This window comes from Chamaea fasciata, unplaced genomic scaffold, assembly GCF_029207755.1.
Source record: "Chamaea fasciata isolate MVZ Bird 193981 ecotype frontalis unplaced genomic scaffold, bChaFas1.0.hap1 SCAF_12, whole genome shotgun sequence".
Lineage (NCBI taxonomy): Eukaryota > Metazoa > Chordata > Aves > Passeriformes > Sylviidae > Chamaea > Chamaea fasciata.
Genome location: NW_027094097.1, coordinates 20,215,584 through 20,235,757, shown reverse-complemented (window position 1 = coordinate 20,235,757; position 20,174 = coordinate 20,215,584). Strand labels below are relative to the sequence as shown.

The window sequence follows — 20,174 nt, the reverse complement described above, 5'->3', positions numbered from 1 at the left end:
CTTGAACTTCTGCCCAAGCTTGAATGTTAGAGATTAAGGTGTCTTAAAGCCTCCAGTCTCCTGCAACTCTGAGATGAGTGTGGTTACAGAGGCAGAAGGTGGAAAGATGAATAAAAACACTTCTTACAAGCTCTGCTGCAAACCCAGACACACAGAGATAAGTCTGAGGGCTTGAGAGAGAAGATTTGAGAGGGACAGACATATCTCACCTTCCCTCTGTCTTTCATCTTCCTTCCTCTGTATTTCAGCTTCCTTCCTGGCTTTCCAAGAAGCATAATCCCGATGCACGTGCACCACGTAGATATAATGGCGATTCTTGACAGCTGTGAGTACACAGAGCAGAGAAGATTCCAGGCTTCTTGCAAAGAGGCTCTCCAAGCCATCAAAGACCACTCCCTTGCAGCAGTCTTCGTGCTGCAAATAAAGGGAAGAGTAAGTCAGCCATTGCACACAGGGAGCTCACAGCTGGACAGTAAACCCAGATGTCACAGGGCACCAGCTGTCCTTGTTCCAGGTGCATTAGCTAAGAGCAGCTTGTGTCTGTCCTTAGGCTCTGCCAACTAAGGGCATCTGCAGCTTCCCCCAGGGTTCCCTGCACACAGGCCAGGATCCTCCAAGAGCATGTACAGACCTCCTCCTCTCCGAGTTGTACCTCACTGCCTGTTCTCCGGAGCAGGAATGTCTCCTTTTCCCCACCCCACATACCTTCAGCCTCTCACAGAGGATCTCCACCAGCAGGTGCTCGGGCAGCACACAGCTCAGGCAGTTCAGCTCTTCCCCACAACTGCTGGTGATGTTCAGCTGCTGCGGTGCAGGAGCAGTGGAAACTGTGAACTGTAATGTGGACCATTGTAAGGAAAATACACCCCGGTGGAAAGCCCTGGACAACTCCCACTGCTGGGCTTGCAGCTGGGGTTCCTCACTAGTGGAGACTAGAACAACCCTGCAGTGCAGGCTGGGGGCTCCAGGGGATGGTCCTGGAGGGCCCATCCCCTGGCCAGCAGAGACCCAAGCCTGCAAACTCCTGGTGCAATGGATCCACATACCAGGCCCTGGCTGGCACAGAGCCTCCACTGTAAGCAGCCCCTGCCCATCTCACAGACAATGCAAAGGTCCCAGGCACCAACCCAGGCAGATCATGTTTACCTGGGGTTTGCTGGCTGGCTCCGTCTTCTTTTGCGCTGGTGCGCTCTTGCCTTTGGCATTCTTCTTGTTCATTTTCTCCTGAGAGGCTTGTCTTCTCTTGGCCAGAAGAGCGAGCTGACGCTTTTTAGCTGCATAGGGGACATATGGTTCAGGAGGGCTTTGAAAAGCAAGTAGGCACCTTTCACCACAATGGGCACAGCCTTGGACCCTGGAAGGAACGCGGCACTTTTTCCCCAGTCTGCCGGGCACTGGCAACACTCAGAAGCAGCTCCCTCCCTGCTTCTCTTACCAGCACGCTATCCCATCCTTGATTTTAAAGCCAGCACTATGTCCCTCCTAACAACTGTGCATGCAGGTGACACTGCTTGCACAGGAGTTCCCCTATGGATCAAGCCAAGGATTTGTCCTCCAGGACCATTGTTTCCATACACTGCACCCATCCTGCATTCTCCTGTGGAGACCTGCAGCCCTGCCCCGCTTGCACCACCCGTCTCTGCTGAAGCTAAATGCTCCTTGTGGGAAAACCCTGCTGGGACACAGACTCCTTTTCCTTCCGCCAGCTCCCAACCCAGCCAGGTTCAAAAGTGAGCAATGCAAAACTTCCCCCTGCACTGTGGCAGGTCTGGCCTCACCCTGCAGAGCTCAGGCTACCAGCTGCCCAGTAAGCTTCCTAAAAGTCTCTGGTCTCACATGGAGAACAGCCCAACATACACGAGCTGTGTAACCTGACAGTGAGCACAGGTAAATCCCGGGAGACAAGAGCTCATTTGTAGCATGTCTCTGATTGGAAACTCCTCTGGGAGGCTGTCCTTCCCTTCCTCTTGTTTGCAAGGTTACACTCATAGTCAGTCCTCTTGTGCTTAATGAGCCACTTCAGAAGGCTTTTTCCTTGGTAAAGTGGGCAGCAGTTCTGCCTGCTGCCCATGAGAAGCAAGCTTGATTCAGCTTTGAGGAAATAGAAAATATTTGGGAAAGAGACAGGCATGCTTCACCACCCTTAGAAAAATGAACACGTGCCAAGCATGGCAGCGAAGGGGGATGTCAAAGAATCCCTGACTGAGCCCTTAAAATTGATTTTTTATTTTTTGAAGACCAGCCAGAGATGCACTTCACCCATGTTCCCTAAGAGACCCAAGGACTGAAAAACTGCTGCTCTGAGTGAGCAGAAGTGGACAGTCATGGTGGGTTTCTCAAGCACTGGCTCTGGGTCTGGCATTTCTCCTCACCAGCATTACCTTTGTTTTTGCTTTTCAGCTCCATGGCAGCCTCGGTGCAAAGCTCCCGGGCACGGAGCCCTGCCTGGCTGCCATCATTGGCAATGGCCTCTTTCACCACGGTGTCAAGGGACAAGGGAGCAGCGTCGTAATGGTGACACAGGGCCGCCGCCATCTCTGTCTTTCCTGAGAGAGAGAGGAGGACTGCTTGGTGACACGTGCACATGAGGCATTACAGGGACAGGCCCTTGAAAAATCTCCAACAAGATTTCAAAGTTAAAAGAACAGGGGGAAATCAAGTGTCCCTCCAGGGGAGGCCATGAGGGAGGCAGCTGGAGCGTGGTTGCCAGCTCTGAATTCTAGAGCCAGGAGGATCATCTCCACCTCCTGTTCGGCTGAGGTCTTTGCCTTAAGCACCAAGGTCCACCAGGATGTATTTCTCCTGCTTGCCCCTCTCCCTGCAGCCCAGGGCTGCAGCTCACATACCTGCCAGGGGTGGCCCGTGGACAATGACAACAATCCCTTTGTCCTGCTGTGCTTCACACCTCTCTGAAGACTGGTCAATGCCCAGGTGGCGAATGACAGCTCGAGAGACAGGATTCCCAGTCGCCTTCACCATGGCCTCAGGATAGAATGGGACAGCCCTGTGATGTGCTGCAGTGAAAAACCAGGGGAAAAGGTCAGCCTCCTGCCTACCTTTGATCCTCCTCATCCTCCCAATCTGCTCAGATCCCGGAAAAGGAGACTTGGTGAAAGCAACATGAGCTTGTTCTTTTGTTGCTAGGAAAGTGCAAATATAAAAGAGCCAGTGATATTAGACCTGGTTCTACTGGCTGAAGAACTCATCCAATCCTAGTCTTTGTGGAATATCCCGATTATTTCCCCAGTCTACGGCAGGCAGATAGGAGCTTGCTTTGGCTACACTCAGGGTTGGTAGAGGATGCCACAGTCCTTCACCCAAGAGTTCCTCCACCAAGCTGGTGAACAGGCAGTTTTTAAAAGCATGGGCTTTCCCCGAAGGTGACAGCGTTCAGGGTGTATGGGTGCTGCGACCACAGTCAAAACAGACGCTGCCAAACCCTCACTGTTTTTCTGACCTGCTTCTGCCTCGCCCATGGCCTCAGCCTCAGCCTCTGCCATGGCCTTGACCTCTCCCTGTTGAGCATTCAGCCTCTTCTGTGCTTCATAGTACTCCAGCAGCTCTGGGGGCAGCGTCTCGCCCACGGCACGGGGAGGCATTAGAAACTTCTTCTGGTACTCAGACCCCACTGCCGTCCTCAGGATCTGTGTGCGCAGGGAAGAGAAACCATACGCAAGATTCCTTCTCTGGCCTTTCATCACACACGCTCAACAAACCCATTTTCTGTCTCCTCTCTTCCTCCCAACAACACAAGCTATTGAAGTCCTCCCACAGCATGTCAGCAGAGTTGGCTTTCCCTGGGGATTGCCTCCGTCGCCCTGGCACAAGCCTGGGAATGCTGGAGTGCTGTGAAGCTTGGGCAGCATGTACATGGGGACCAGACCTGCCTTCTCACCTTCTCCTCCTCAAGGTACTGCTCATCAAAATCCAGGGAGTAAAACTCAATGGGGAAGTTGCATGGGATCTTCACCACCACTGTGGCCTCCACTCCGTCGCTGTCCACCAGCACCCATCCCATCTCTAGTGCCGGGGGGCTGAACTCCAGCCGTGGCTCCAGACCTTGTCCTGACAGGTGCAGCATTAAGCAATTGCTGCTCTCACAAACGTTAAGCTTCAGCTCATTCTTGTAAGACCTCTGAAAAGAGAAAAGTGAAGAAAACTCATCCATGAAGTCCCAGGTGACAGGACCCCAGACACAACGCTTTCTCCAAGGTCAGGGTGTTCCCAGTCCCTCCAAGGTGAATGGAAACCACCAGGTATTTACTGACGCCAGGGACTACAGCGTCTGTAGTAGCCTGGGGCTGAGTAACTGGGAGGAATCCTGGTGTGCACTGTAACTGGGTATTTGGGTATCAGATGGATCTACAATGGACTGTCAGATGTTTTCACCTAGCCATGCAGGAGTGCAGTGCTCATGAGAAGGGCCCTCGGGGTTACAGTGTCCAGACACAGTCCTGGCACTGCTGCATCAGGCAAACGCCAGCTCCAGGAGAGAGGCAAATGAGCTCTCACCGGCTAGAAATAAGGATCATCTTCACTGCTTAGTGTCTGGCTCTGGGCAAAGCCGGACACAAGATGGTTATGTCTCTTGAGCAATTAAAAGATCCCTGGGACTGCCTGCAGGCACAGAAGCACTTGTGTCCATACCGGTACAGGCCGTCAGTTTCCAAGACCCAGCGGCCACAGGCAAACTACTTTTGGGAACGCTCCATCCTTTAAGTTGAATCCCCCGCTGCATGGGATTGTGCAGGCAGGCCAGAGCCCCAGGGACTGCTGGCAGCACAGCACTACAGGTGACTGTCCTGCTGTGCCCAGGAAGGTGTCTGGTGGCTGTTTTGTCTGTCAGTTCTGCAGCAGGATGAGCCTAGACGGACCATTCCAGGATTATCCTCTGCCGGTGTGCAGCTGCTCTGCACCGAGTGTCGCAGCTGCAAATACAGCCGGGCAAGGGGGAGGCTGAGGGGAGTTGGGCGCATCCCTCCCGTGTGCCGAGAGGCAGCCACAGAGCCCCGATGCTCTCTGTGCAAGCTCCCTGTGGGCATTTCAAAGCACATCTCACGGCAATGCTCTGTGGGGTGAACTGAGCCACGCTGAGTAGCTGAGTACGGGGCTTGCAGAAAGCTCCCTGCCAAGGCAGAGCTCAGAGCACACTCTCGGCACCAGGCCCTCCTTTCGGCCTCCTGGGCTGACACCTGCCAATCTCACGTCCTCGTTTGGTGTAAACCGGATTTTCAAGTCCTGCCAGCTTCCTGCCTCAAAGGGTTCCTTCGGAGGGCATCACTTCAAAGGGACAGGGCTCATCCTCCAGTGCCTGCTTCTTCTGATGTAGGGCTGGTGTCCTGCGTTTGCGTTGATTGTTCCGGGCACAGAAACGAATCCTGTCAGGTCTCCTGGGTCTGCGAGGACAGAGCCTCAGTTCCTGCAGTGCTCTGAGACACTGATACGGTGCTGAGAGCACCCACAGCCAAAACAAGCGTGGCCCCCATAGCCTAGAGCTGGAGGGAAAACCTGTAGACAGGGCAGGCAGAGAGGGAACTGGAGTCCTCAGAGGAGGGGGAATGGGTGAAGGTGCTAGAAAAGCAAAGCATCAGCTAATGGAACAGGTCCAGGCAAACCAGCCTTGATCTAGACCCTCAGAAGCTTCCTCAAACACGCTGTAGACCCAAGTGCTCAGGCAGCCACAGGAGTAGAAAGGGCAAGAGACACAAAGAAAACCCAACCAAGAAGTTACGTGTTCAGTGTTGCCCGTGCTTTACCTCCATTACAGGCTGGATGGCAGTAATAAACCAAGTGCAGGGGACATGGAACCAGTTGTAGAGCCGGACTGTCTCAGTCTGGCACTGCCCAACGAGGGTATCCGAGAACTCCAGAGTGTTCTTTGAAAGTCTGAGTGACAGTTCAATGACAGCGGCATGGAGGCGGATGTGAGACGTGGGGCCTTTTTCTACCTGGAGAAGGACAGAGAATTCAGCGGAGGGTGCAGGTGACAGCTGCTGCGGTGCCCAGCCTGCTGCCTGCCCCAAGAGCTGTGGTACCTTGATGGGCAGCAGCACATCCACGTCACCCTGTGGGCGGCAAGCACTTTCAAAGCACACTTCAAATGTCACGGTGTGTCTGGGAGGCAGGTTCTCCATTTGGTCCAGGTCCACACTGAAACCTTGAACAGATGAAAACAAAGCAGCTGAGATACACAAGAGACATGAAATGTGTCATAAGCATGTTTAAGGCCCTACAGGTGTCCTGGCTGAGAAGTCTGGGAAAACCCCCCTGCCGTGCGGTGACCTGGACAAAAACGTAAAAGAGTGCACCTGTGAACACCCCTCAGACACAGCGAGCCTCCGTGTGATGGAAGCACAGCCTTGCCTCAAGGCCACTTTTGGAAGCCTCTTTTCATCCACCAGAGGATCCGACAGGCTGTTTCCTCAATAAAGGCTTAACACAAGTGCGGTGACGGCGTGAACTCCAAACAAAGCACTTCCAAAACACAGCAGACCCCACTGGTTCACAAAACAAGTCCACAGAGTGCCCAAAGAAACTTCATGCTGGTGGGAGCCAAGGGCAGAAGATGCTGAGAGGTGACCGGGCTGATGAGCCCATCTGGCCCCTGCACTGAAGCGTTAGGGCAGTCACAGGCAGGCCAGGTCCCTGGGCATGGCTGGCCAGGAGAATTGAGACTCTGAAGCTCCCAGCAGGGCCACTGAGAAGAAAAAGCTCAAAAACCTCCCCAAGTTCAGTGGTTTAAGCTAATCTGTCTGAGACACCTTCTTCAAGCCCACAGGAAGTGTCTCCAGCACTGCTTACCTGTGTCCTGCAGGACAGACACATCCATCCGGAAGGACAAAAGCATCTCCCCAGGGTTGGTGATCTCCAGAGTGCGTCTCTCAGTGCAGCCCTTAAATACAGACCCCAGGTCCAGGACATACTCAAGCGGCTCAATGCTGGAAGAAGGAGTAAGGACAGTCCTTAAACCACAGCCTGGCTACAGTTTCAGGTGGATGGAAGATGCAAATAAAGTGGGTAATTCTGTATTCATTGCTGTAAAAACTCAGCTCAAGCATAGGAAACCCGAGGCCTGACCACCTGGCAACGACTTTGGGAAATCAGGAGGAGTGCAGGTCCTAGGTTTTATCAGCCACCCATGGTAGCTGAAACTAAAATTAGTTTAAAATGGACACTGGTTGCAGCTCCTCTGCCATGAAAAGCCAGTAGAGGTGAGTACACTGGGCCTCCACTGGTCTCAATGAAACTGCTTAGCCTCGTGTACAGCCTGAGCCTGAAATTGCCTCAGGGCCTAGAAGAAAGATTTGCCCGCACAGGAAATCTTCATTGCCCTGCAACCAGATCATATGATCTGTTCTGCAGAGCATCTTCCTCCTGAATGGAAGCCTCCTGTGCTTGTGCTGCATCATGATGGCGCAAAGGGAACAGACCAAGGAACCTAGATAAGCCCTGCCACCCCACCAGGATTCGAGCCATCTGAGTTTGGATTTTAAAGTGTTTGCTGACACGTGCAGTTCCCTTCTCCGTTTGTCTAGTGTGCTCTGTTAGTTGGAACCAAGACATCAGCTGGGAGTTGTCTCTTCTAGCGCTAGTCAGCAGGGACAGAATTTATGCGGCCTGGAAGGGCTTGAAGGTCTGCGCTGGGTCCCCTCAGCTGCAGGGACAGAACCCCACACCTGTGGGGAGCCGAGCAGTCCAAAGCTCAGCGTGGTGCTGGGGAAGGGAGGACACTCCTCTGCTCAGACGTAGCCTGTCAGCCACCGGGACCAGACCCTTTCTGAAGTCCCTGGCTATTCCCCAGTTGTGCAGACACAAGGAGCTCTCAGGACAAGGAGACATTGCTAGATGTTCCCCACGGGGCACCTGGAGATGGGGATGGGAATCCTTACTCACTTGATAAGACTCTGGAGCAGCTCCTCGTCAGGGAACCCGCTCTTCAGGGGATGGGATGAGAGCTTTTGCTGCACCTCCAAACCAGCCTTCTCTGCCATTATTATCTGCAGCTGGGCATCTGTCTCAGAAAGGATCCCACCCTGCTGCTGTTGAGAGGGGCTGTGGGGTCCTCCTGTCTGGCTGCTCAGTGTCCGTGACACCGCCTGCTCTTAGCCAGGACCTCATCTCCAGGGAAGTCACTCCCACACCTTTGCCTGCCCAGCCACTGTTGGCAAAGCTGATCTGGCCGGGCAGACAGACAAGCCAGGAACCTTCCAGAGCTCCAGACCCTTGCTTGCCCCCAGCCAGTACCAAGGCAGCTTGGACAAAAGCTGTCTTGAAAGGGAACCGGGAAAGCCTTGAAAGCTTTGTGTCTTGAAAAGCACAGCTTGGTAGCTGGTGCCTCGTGGAGATGAGCACGGCCAGCACAGTCCCAGGGCACAATCAGGCACCTACTGTTTGGGTCTGTAAATCTGACAGGGCTCGGGCTGGGACCAGCAAACTCCCCAGAAATGACCTGCATCTCCTTCAAAGCGCCATCAACTCCATCCCTTGAGCATGGCCTTCAGGATCTCTCCCTGGGGTAGCCAGGAAGCTGGTGCAACCCCAGAAGAGACCATGACCAGAGTGGCAGCCCTAGGGGCAATGCTGAGGTGACACATGGCTGTAAAGTGGGCAGGGAGGTCCCAAATGCCATCAGGGCACCAGGAAGCTGCTGTGGGCTGCAAGGGCCTCAGGTGACACGGAGAGGGTGGCGTGTGCCAAACTGGGCTGCAGCTGTTCTTACTGTATCGCCAGAGCCAAGCAAGCCGGGCTTCCGGTTCTGAGTCTTCCGATTCCGAGTCTTCGAGGTCTGAGTCTTTGAGGTTGGAGTCACCGGGGCCTGAGTTTTCAGGGTCTGAGTCACTGGGGGCTGAGACTTCAAGGTCTTAGTCTTCGGGCTCTGAGTCTTCTTCACAACAGCTGATTCTTTCCTTTGACTTGGTTGTTGCTGCTGTTTTACATGCCGTTCCAATGGCTCCTTATACTTTTCATTTCCTGAAGGAAGAAAACATCCACAAAGAGAAGTGTGAGCAAAGTGCCAATCCCATTAAAGCTGGGAAGTCCCTGCCTCCCACCACTGGTTCCTTCCAGAAAGAAATCCCTCAAGCCCTCTATGGAAAGTGGATGCTGCTGCTCCTCTCTGCATCCTCACCCATCTGCCTCCCCACAGAGGAGCATCTCATCCCCTGCAATGTCACACAAATCCAACCCTGCCAGAAGCCCTGCCAGCCTCTCCTAGAGCTTTCCCAAGCCTTTCAGTCTAGCCATCACCCTTCAGAACCCTGCCAGATGTGCTGGCAAGCTCTGCAGGATGGTTCCTGGGACAAAGACCACATGGGATCCTTGCTCAAGACTCATGAGGCAACCAGAGAGCTTGAGTTGGTCTGGGAGTCCTGCAACCCTCCAGGCTTGCTGGAGGTGGGCACGAGCTGCCCCGTGGGCATATGGTAGGGAACAAAACCAGAGGGGCCCCTCCTGGAGGCAGACAGGCAGTGCCCACCTTTGATGTTCCAGGGCAGGTTCACACTAAACATGGGAAAGGATGCTTCTCCTTTCAGACGGATACTTTCTGGCTCCAGGTCACCCACTTTGAGGTGGTAAGTCCTGCTGAAAGCTCCTGGTAATCCTGGCACGTAAGAAAAATTCAGCTCTTGCGTCTCGCCAGGTGCAATGGAGCCCTGCAGGGACAGGAGAAGAGAGAGGGGATGCATCAGAGTTTGATGGGGAATGGTTCAGGGGACAGACAGGCTGAGAAGACAGGTTCTCATCTACAAGAAGCCATCAAACCACACCACCATCATGATAAATACATTACAGTGTTGGCTTTTGCAATTGTTAGAGTAAACACTGTATGTTTTATAATGTTGACTTTTGTAAAAGAAGTTTTGCTGAAGTTTAGAGTTCTTTTAATTCAAATGTTTTGTTGTGATACCAATGCTGGTGAAGAATTGTTGTAATATTAACATTTAACCAATGAAGGAATTGAAGCCTGTTGAATGTGTCAAAAAGTAACAAAGGACCAGGACTAGGACAACCGCATATGCTCCAAAAAGGCCGGACGGAGAAGGAACTCTGTTAAAACGTTGGAATACAAAGAACTGCTTGTAAATACGCATTGGGCTGATGCAATACCCCGGCTATACAAGGGGTGTTGTGTTGACTGGTGTGTGCCTCTGGCTGCAGCTAATGTGGCTAAGCAGGCAGTGCTGTTCCTTCTGCTTTATTGACTTTGGCCCCTATTGTCTCATATTAAATTTTCTTGAAATTTTAACTGATGAGTGGGCTTTGCTTCTCACACCTCCTACCTTCCTTGTGCCCAAAAGATCGAGCCACTGACCCGGGGGGTGCAGTGTGTCCTCCCAAGAGCTCATCTGCCTGCAGCCCCAGCACAGCCTGATGTGATGTGAGCACAGCTCTGCTGCTCATGGGGTTCGCCCTCTGCCAGCAAGAGCCCGCCTCAACAAGAAAAGGCTTTTTTGGCTATGGAAGAGAAGCCCTCGCACTCAGCAGGGCCAGCAGCTCCTCCCATCCCTTGTAGGACAGGCATGAAGAAATGGGAAAGCCAATCGGCTCCCTCTTCCCACTGCAAGGAGGGACAAAGGCAGGAGTGCTGCTTCGGCTCAAAGACACCCAGGCAGGACTGAGAAGCTTGGACAAATGGTGGGATGACGCTGCAAATTTTTCTCATCGCTCCTCCAGCCCCGCTGCTCCCCGGCCCCCTCACTGCCCCACAAAGCCTCTGCACAGCACAAAGCTGCAGGAGGCAGGGACCAGCACGCCTACTGAAGGGCTATGTAAGTGGTTCTTAGCCCTGGCAGTGGGGAGGCAGGGCAAAGGACAATGTCCTGTGTGATCACACAGCCTGGGTAAGGCGACCCTCAGAAACGCTCCAGTGCCAGCAGCCTGACATCTCAGCCGTCGGGGTCCCCAGAGTGACTGTGAGGTGCGGTGGCGTGATCTTTATCATGAGTTTTAATGTAAGATAGTTGTTCTTTGTACCCTGGTTCAGTGCCGTTGTATTTTTAGGTCCCTTTTGTTACAAACTGTAAGCTTCTCCCTCAGCCTGCCCCACATACAACCCCTGTTTGGTTCACCTTTCCCGCCTTGGTTACCTGTCCACCATTCGTCGGGAAACCCTCCCACCCTGCCAGTCACCCAGGGCCTGTCCCCCGGGTCCAGAAGCTTCGAAGGGAGATCTCTGGCAACCGGCTGGATTGGAAGCTTTCCCCTCCTTCCTTCGGATCATTGGTATTTAATGTTAATGCTTGTTACGTCAGTAGACACTCCCCAGTTATACCCCACTGGTTGCACGTGTAGCCACCCTGAGTTTCCAGCCATTGTATAAAACCCTCTCCCTCCTGAGATTCAGGGTCTCCCTGAAGCACCGGTCGCAGGCTGAGGGCTCCCTCCTTCCTACCAATAAACCCAAGTTGCAGTCAGGCCTCTTGAGAGTCCCGTCTTTCTTCCTCCGCACTCGCAACGTGGCAGGGCAGGTCGGCAGCCAAGATCCCACATTTCTATAGATCGTGTGGGGGCGTGTCGGGGCTAGCCGGCCGTGGGAGGACACGCACCGCCGCAGTGGGGAACCAATTCCATTTTTATTTGTGCCTCACCATATGTTATAAATCCATTTTCTGACACGGGGTGAAAAATTACTACAGGGGCTGCAGTCGCGTTGGGAGCCTTAACACACTCCAGGCGTGAAGGAGGTTGCAAGGAGAAGATGCAGGCAGGCCCCGTCTCGGGGGGGCTGCAAGCGACCTCTCCCTTGGGGGAGGGCAGACCGCGAAGCCCGGGCAAACTTTGCCCGTCTGACTAAGTCTTCCTAGAAGGGCTGAATTACGGGAGGAATCTCGGCGCACAAAAGCAGTTAACGCTGCCAATTTCCCCCCGCCATTTTTGGTTGTGGTCGTGCCGGGAGCACCTGGAGGGCCCGGCTCCCTGCAGAGCCGCTCCTTCCCCGCCTGCCTACCCCACTGTCGCCGCTTCCCCGCCGGCCACGGCCCCGCAGCGCTCCGCCGTTGCCCCGCGGGAGCAGCCGCCGCGCCGGCCGTGCCCAGCCGCAGCTGCGGAGCCCGGACGCCGCAGCCCGCGGGACCGCCGCGCCTGCCGCGGGCGCGGAGCGCGCCCAGCCCGCCGCGGCAGCACGCTCGGGGCGCTGGCCGCACACGGGCTCCTGCTCCAGCCGCCGAGCAGGACGCCGACACAGCGCCCCAGGCTTCCAGCGGTACCGCTCTGTCCCTGGCTTCTCTTACTCCCTCTGTTGTTCATTCATTTTTCTCTCTCTGCTCTCTTTTCTGTCCCCTTCTGGTCGGGGCCGTACCCTTTCTTTATCAATAAGCAATTTTCAGAAATACTTGCTGCCTTTGTGCCTTATTTTCGCCCGAGAAATCTATCAAAAAGAATTCTCCTCTACTCCCCTTACAGCGGGACAGGACAGTGACCAACACACTTGTGCCTTCCGCCGGTGTCTGCCGTGAGACAGCAGAGCCACCCGCCAGCCAAGGCCATGGGGGAGTCTATTAGGACAGCACTTGTCTGACCTTCTCTGCTCCCAGCAGAAGTTGCTGACACCCTTCTCTCTCTCATGGCTGAGTTTGGGGTATTCCCCTCTGACTTTTTTGTCCCTTCCCGCCCCCGCCCCCTCTTTTTTCCCCTTTCACACTCTCCTGGGCCACCCGACACAGGGCTGGGGTGAGTCACTTGTGCTACTTACTGCGGTGGGCTTGACCAGAAACACACCAGGCAGATCTTGGTCTGCAGTGCTAGGGTTTAGCACCCAGTTGAATTCCATATTGCAGGTGTTCTCCAGGGTGACCGTGGCGTGATGAATTTCATTAAACATCTGGAGAGAAAGCACAGGAGCAGGAAGTTACAGACCCAGGCCTGCGGCTGGGAATTTCCTTCCTCTCTCCCGGGGTTGAAAGCAGACCTGGGAGCAGGGACCAGGGAGGAGATACGGGCCCTTGGGAAGCTGGGCAAGCCCCAGGCACAGGGCACCTGCACAGGACCAGGGAGCTCTGGCAGCACACAGACATGTGGTGACGACCACGTGAGGGCCAGTAATAAATGAACCAGGGGACACAGGCCCTCTGTGCTCTCAGGGGTCACCAACTGCCAGGAGAAACAAAGGAGGTGGCACTGAGGTACGTGAGATGAATCCAAGAGTTACGAGGTTAAAGAAAGAAAGTTGTTGGTTCTTGCGTGTTGTTGTTTGGATTGTTTGGATTTGTTCAGGTCGTTTTGTTGGGCGTTGCTGTGAGCTGGGAGAGGGGCAGGGTTGAAGACCTGACTAAAAGGCAGTAGGATGAGAGGGGAGGGGACAGAAGAGTTGGCGGTCAGAGAGAATGGAAGTTCCCGAGTACCATCCAATGGGAAGGAGGACAGGGACCACCCTGGCCGGGTGAAAAAGGGATAAAAGAAGCCGTTTTGGTGAAAGGGGTGTGTGTGCTGAGCTCCCGGCTCTCGGGGAGGGAGACACACCCGGCTCAGCTGAATTGTTACTAATGAACAGTTTTCTTTTGCTTCGATGACTTTGTCCCCATTGAATTGTATCTAAAAGCCAGTGCATTTCTAAGACAGGCATTCCAGAAGAAAAGGCACCTGCACGCAAGTATTGGCAAGCAACATACTGCAACAAGGAAGTCACACAGGGCTACACAGACAGGGCCAGCAGCTGAAAATATCTGTGGGCTTTCAACTGAAAAAGAGCGAAGTGGGGATTCTTCTGGGACAGTCTCTGCAACTGTAGTGACTGGAAGCCCAAATTCTTCCCCTGATTATTGTGTGGGTTAAGCAAGAGCTTTATACAAGAGCATCTCCTTGGAGGTCAGGCTTTGGGAATGGATCAGCAGAGGGATGTCTCAGGGACATGTCCTTCAGAGCATCCCCACTGGGACCCTGCCTGCCCCAGGAGGCAGTGTTTCTCAGGGTACCTTTCTCAACATTTTGGGGAGGCTTGGAGATGACCATTTGAAGCCAGCTTGGATGCCAGATTTGTCCCTCAAAGGTTGTACTTCCAAGCCGCAGGCCAACAAAGGGGCTGGGAAGGGGAGGGAGGCCTGGACTGAGGCGGGCAGGAACCCGCTGGCCATGGTTGCAGGGCAGGGAGCTGTGCCAGGGGACATGTGGGGTACCTGTAAGCCGCAGTCAATCTCCCGGGAGCTCAGCAAGTAGCTGACACGTGAGGCCTCCCCGGTCAGCTTCACCTTGTAGGTGGGGCCTCCCTCCACGTGGCACAGCGCCGTGACACGAGCGATGGTGTAGAGAAGGCCAAAGAAGGTGAAGGAGGCCTGCTGTGTCTCTCCTGGCTGCAGCACACCCGACACCGGCAGGATACTGAAAACCTGGATGGAGGACAGGAGAGACTGAGGTGTTGAGCATGGAATTGGATGCAGAAGAGCTTCTTGGAGCAAAGTGCAGCTGTAGCCAGAGGGGACTGTTCCTCAAACACAGCCAGAATCATCCTAATCTCATCTTGTATCCATGCCACTGACCAGTGGAGGGACCATGGGGAAAATCTTCTCCCATACTCGCAGATCAATGCATTAATTAATACACTACATGAAAGTGAACTGGGATGTGTCCTGGCAGTAGAAATTCTCTCTGATGCACAACTTGCCCTTAAAAAGCATTTCTTACTGCTTTTAGAAAAGGAGGCGACTCAGAGCCAGAGCTCTTGGAGCTCAGGGAAGGATTCCAGCCCAGTTCATCTGACTCCTGAGGCTTTCCCCGCCCCGCTCTGATTTCTATGCCGCTTTCTCAACGTGCTCCAGCAAAAATTTCCTAAGGACCACCTGATGAGGTCCAAGGGGAGCAATGCCCTCCATCGGTGCTGCACAGCGTCCTTGGGCAGCCCTACAACATGTCCTGCACAGCCTCTCTAACAACCAGTTGCTTCAGCAGCACTTTGCGATGGGTCCGGCGGGATGTGAGGCCCCGCTGTGGGCAATGCTGAGGGCCACCAGTGGGACTGGGAGCTACAGCCCTGCTTGCCACACTGGAAAAGTGGGAGTGAGACAGATTCCTTCTTACCTTCTCAGTTTCGAGGGGAGTGTACCCTAAGTCCATGAAAAAGGTGACTCCCTCCAACCCTGGTGGGACGTAATACTTCTCCCAAGTACGTGGTGGCACCTGAAAAACAAGCCATTTTCTATGCTAGGAGGAAGAGACAGCCACTTTGCAAAGTCTCATTTTGTAAGACAGCTTCAGAGCCACCACTGTGATACCAGCTCTTGGGTGAAGAGAGAGATCTGGGAAGAGGTCGTCTGGCTGGGTCGGGAAGAGGGTACATGGAGATCAGGACTCATCACAGCTTGCTCTGGGAAGGAAGCTGGAGGTCCTATCATCATGATGCAGACAAAAGCCTCATCTTACATTGTGAAGAAAACAAGGCAAAAAACCCACACTCAACACAGCATCTGAGCAGGTTTCTCCAAGGAGAACTCTCCTGTTTCTCCCTCCCACACACCCCATGTCCAGCCACCGGCCCTGCTGCCCAGCCCGCTCTCAGGGCACAGGACAGCAGGGCGGCAAAAAGGGAGGTCAGCACGAGCAGGACTTGTTGGTGGCAAGCTAGGGAGGTAACGCAAGCAGTAGGTGTACAAGAAAATCTACCTCTGCTCCTGAAGATTGGCCAAGATCCCGTGATTCTTCCAGGGCTGTGGCTGGCTCCTCCGCTTTTCTAATCTTGAAGTGTCTCCACTGAGTTGCCGGCTTATCCAAAGGGAATGACACCGTCGTCGGTGGTTTGGGTTGGGATTTAGGTGGGCAAAGCTCATGTCTGGAAAAGAACGTAACTATGAACAGGGACCTGCAGTGGGAGGAAAGGACACCTGCACCAGTAGCTCCTGCTCAGGATGCAGCCCCTGGGTGGGTGCTGGTGCGTTGAACTGAGAAATGGTTTGATCCAGCCCTTCCCAATCCAGGCTGGAGCAGGTCCCATCTAAAGGTGGCCCAGGGCTGACACTGAGGTAGCAGTGGTGCAGGCAGCTGCTACTGCTCGCAGCGAGGAACTACAGAGGACACAGATTAACACCTTGTGGGGATGCAAAAAAACACAGTGGGAGAGGAAAAGACAGGGAAGGCAAGAAAAAGGGGAGATTTGAGGCACCAAGGGGCAGACCCAGCCAGTGATGAGCCGGCACAGCCCCCCCAGCGCCCAACGCCAGAAACTCTGCAGCTTTACCAGGTATTTATCAGGAACGTCTCCCTGACAGTGTCGGGGAGGTTGGCTGACATTTTCCAGCACTCCCGGGTGACTCAGGTCACATTCCCCATTTTAAATTGAAGCAGGTGCTCAGGGTAACTCTGCTTGTGTTTCTAATGCCACGTGAGGGACAAAGTTGTGCCATGCCTGCCTGTCACCCTGCTGAGATACAAGCGCTTCCCACGCAGTCAAACACAACCTGGATGCTCCATTCCCAGACAGGAATTCAATGCCTGCTCCCCAGAGAAAAACTGTCTTTCGCTTTGTAGCTTGTTATCTAAGGCTGGGTTTCATTTCTGCATGAGGCGCTCTCTCACCATAACCCCCAAGAGATCCCTAATCATCTGTTCCACTGTCTTTAGTTTTAATGAATGGTTTGAGACAACTTCCCAAGACCGTGGTGCCCAGTCATCATTTTTCACTCTAAAGCAGTGGAGCGAGAGGCAGGGATAGGAGATGATGTGATGAACAAGTCCTGCTGTCAAGCAGTACAGAACCTATAAGGGACATGTTGCAGTGGGGAAAAGTCAACGTGAGTAACAAGTGTCACAAAAAGAGGGTCGTGAGGAATCCAGGGTGTCCACTGAAAGCTGACCCCTGGGAAAGAATTTGTCCTGGCACTAAAGGAGTTGTCTCAGAAAAGAAGGAAAGGGAAGGTAACAAGAGGTTCAGCATCAGCCCAGTTGCTAAGTAGCTCTTTCTCTGGTGTTGGGACTTTCTGGGCGTCCTCCAGCACAGCGCAAGGGAGGAAGGCAAGGAGCAGAGAGCAGCTCCTGCAGAGAGGACCCATCCCAAAGCAAGGGGGCCAAAAGGGCCTCCAGCAGCACTGTGGCAGCTGGGACTAGGAGCCCTTCAGCAGGGTGGACAGTGCCTCAGGCCACGGAGGTCTGAGAAAGCAGCCTTTGCCCCAGCTTTCCTTCCCAGGGGAAACCACGATGAGCACCAAATTGGTGGCAAACCTATTCCCTGAGCATCCAGCCTGACCGCAGCCGGTCAGTGTTATTTGCACAAGGACAAGGCAGAAGCAGTTTGTCAGCTCCTAGGCAAACAGCTTTGTTCTTTGCCAAGTACTAACAGGACACCAGGAAGAAGAGCTTCAAGGACGGGGCAAAGGTGCACATACCTCAACTTCTTCACACGGTCGCCCATCTGGAATGACCAGTGGTACTTGACGGGAAGTGGGCTGCAGTTGGTCATCTCCAGAGAACGCTCTTGTTGCGTGCCAGCCACGATGCCGCCAAATTCCAGGGTGCTGGGCTGGATTTGGAGATTTGGGAAGTGGGCTTCCCCGCAAAGGGTGATACGCTCCACATAAGGATGGCCCCTGACCATTTCTATCTTCAGGATCTTCATTGTTTTCCAGCTGTTAAAATCCAGTCTATAAGCTGGGTCAAATGCGATGTAGAGGTGACAGGTCTGCCCAACGTCCACTGTCACAGGCTGCAAGCAGATGAACAATAATTAGTCACCTGTGGGATGACATCCCAAGGTCTGACAGCATGAAGCAGTAAATGCTCCAAGTGTGACACCAGCATGGGCTTCTCAGTTCATCGTTCATTTCTTTACAGCAAGGGTCTGACTGCGGGCACCACACTCGAGTCCAGGATTCCCTCAGGCTCACGTTTCTGTGCTCAGCAGCAATACAAGGGGTGGCTGCTGGAGAGCTGGGATGCTTTCCAGGAGACACCTTCACGGCATGGCTTGCCCAGACCTAGTTGCCTGCTCCCTTCTCCCTGTGCCTGAAAGCCAGGGTGGATCTTCTCAACTCAGATAAGTTTTTGATTCCTTCAGCAGCTCTGCTGATGCAGTTCAGGCCATCCCACTGCTGACGCTACAGATTAAACTTCTTGACTTAAGGACGTCCCAACAGAAGTGCATCACCGCATCCCTCCTCTTCAAACCCCACTGCAGGAGTCCGGGGCTGCTCACCTGGCCATGTGGGAGTGGCTGCTGGTCCTCACTGCAGACCTGAAACGGCTGCTCCAAGTAGAGCATAAGGTCGAGTGGCAGCCGGCAGGTGTTCTTTATAGCCAAAGGCTGGTACTGCAGAGTCAGGACATCACTGGGTTTCTACACAAACAGGAGACAAGGAAAAACAACCTCAGCTAGCCACAGACCCAACCTCAGCTAGCCACAGACCTGCTTCTGCTGCATCTCGCAGTTTTCAGTCCCAGAAGTGCACACATTTCTATTTACCCTTTTTATTTGTTTCTACACTTCCAGGAGATTTTTCTTTACAGCAGGTGCTTTTCATGTTCAGAAACCACAGCACCCTCTGGGGGACAGGGAAACACTCCCACGTACAGATGAGCAAATGGGGCCCTGAGAGGAGGCAGCTGCTTGAACAAGATCTACAGCAGAAAGGGAATCCAGACCATTTGTCTCCAGTTTTGTCTCTCTCTTGCGCAGAGCAGCACTAGATGATCTTCACTCACATACAGCCATTTCTTACAACCTTATTGGCTCATAAAGCAGCTTGTCTGCAGGATGCGTCCTGCAGTCCCTGCTACAGGGACAAGGTGTCTGTGGCCTCAAAGCTATGATCAGCCTAGGCTCTTCCTTCCTTGTCTGCATTCTGCTGGGCTTCCTGCATGGTTTAGCGAAACCAGGGAGTTTGGGAAACTAGTTCTGCATGTACTGGTATCAAATAGGTGCCATAGTATGCAATAAATCAGTTTGTCTGTGTGGCGTCAAGCAGAACCCAGGCAGAATCCGGGAGAGCTGAAAAGCTTCTAATTACATCGGAACTGCCTGTTCCAGGGATTCTGTACTTGAGTGGAAACCTGGGAACCAGAGGAGAGGCCTGAAACTACAGAAACCAACTAATGAAACATCTTCTCTTTTTCAGACAACTTGCAGGAGAGGGAAGCATGATGCTGGAGTTGGGATCCCGAGACTAAAGGGCACCTGCTCTGCCTCAGTGTTATCATCACTGCAGCTGCAGGGTGTCTGGGGGTGCTTTGAAGCAGGTGAGGCTTAGGGAAATGCACAGAGCTATACCATATAGCTATACCATACAGCATTCATGCCAACAGCAGAGAAGGCAAAGAGACACAGGAGATGCTGGGTTTTTCCTTGTCAGCCTGAGGAATTCACAGGAATCTCCATTTTTTCCCTGCTTTCCTACAGCATCGGTGTACAGACATCACCGTGCCCTGGAGGATCCTCAGAAACCTCCCTTTACCGTGAGCAGAGAAACTGGCATTTCTCTGGAGGTGGCCACGATCCTCCTTGGCAGTGCAGCTGCAATTGCAATTTTACTTTGGGGACGTTAAATACCAGTCTCATCTCTAAAAGCATCTCCCCTCACTTTACAAAGTGCCTCAGGAAGGGTAAAGAGGGGCTTTTACACAAGCACACCCCGCCCTCAGCCATGCTGTTCAATGCCAGGATGCAATCCAGACACTTACTTACCTTCTCCACCCGGAAAGAGAATTGTCTGGCTGATAAATTTATAGTGGGATCAATAAACTCGCAGGTAATGGTTGCTTCTGTTATCTTCTTCATCGAGCCGCCTGTCCCAATGACAGCTTCGCAGATGGCGTAATTCTGCACCACCTGCATGCAAGAGTCACTTGTCACCAGTGGGTGGTGGCAGGGCATCCAGCAAATGCCCAGCATTGGCTCAGCACCCACCACCCACCACGCGCCCTATTCCTGCCACAGAGTTATGGTCACTGCCCGCTTTTCTTCCAGTGATGCAGCTTATTTATTTTGCACTCAACTGTCTGTAGCACTGCACCCCAATAACCACAAAAGGCACTTGTGAGAAACTCCCCCCCTTCACATGGCTTTTGGTTTACTCTGTGCTTACCCCAGATGAACCACTTGGCACTTGTTTAATTCACTTTCTTTTTGGGCTCCTAGTCTAAGTGTTACTAACTTATTTCTCTGCCCTTCTTTGCTGACAAAGCATGCAACGCTGTCTGCCCCAAAAGAGCAGTATTTCCTTCTACCCTTACTTCGGGATCAGCACTAGGTTTTGGTGGCT

At 53.4% G+C, this 20,174-nt stretch overlaps 1 protein-coding gene across 1 annotated transcript in view; it reads right to left on the bottom strand.

The window, feature by feature from the left end:
- The window catches only part of LOC136296098 (hydrocephalus-inducing protein homolog), a 117,413-nt gene that overhangs the window by 13,715 nt on the left and 83,524 nt on the right, over positions 1-20,174 (bottom strand). The window contains 23 exon segments of the mRNA XM_066194921.1: positions 210-414; positions 706-853; positions 1,151-1,274; positions 2,373-2,546; positions 2,847-3,014; positions 3,458-3,644; positions 3,896-4,135; positions 5,206-5,256; positions 5,258-5,339; positions 5,752-5,948; positions 6,036-6,157; positions 6,802-6,938; positions 7,894-8,015; positions 8,720-8,776; positions 8,840-8,970; positions 9,476-9,653; positions 12,692-12,820; positions 14,112-14,321; positions 15,010-15,108; positions 15,592-15,757; positions 17,307-17,623; positions 18,113-18,253; positions 19,598-19,741. Coding sequence (XP_066051018.1) covers positions 210-414; positions 706-853; positions 1,151-1,274; positions 2,373-2,546; positions 2,847-3,014; positions 3,458-3,644; positions 3,896-4,135; positions 5,206-5,256; positions 5,258-5,339; positions 5,752-5,948; positions 6,036-6,157; positions 6,802-6,938; positions 7,894-8,015; positions 8,720-8,776; positions 8,840-8,970; positions 9,476-9,653; positions 12,692-12,820; positions 14,112-14,321; positions 15,010-15,108; positions 15,592-15,757; positions 17,307-17,623; positions 18,113-18,253; positions 19,598-19,741 — 3,529 coding nt within the window.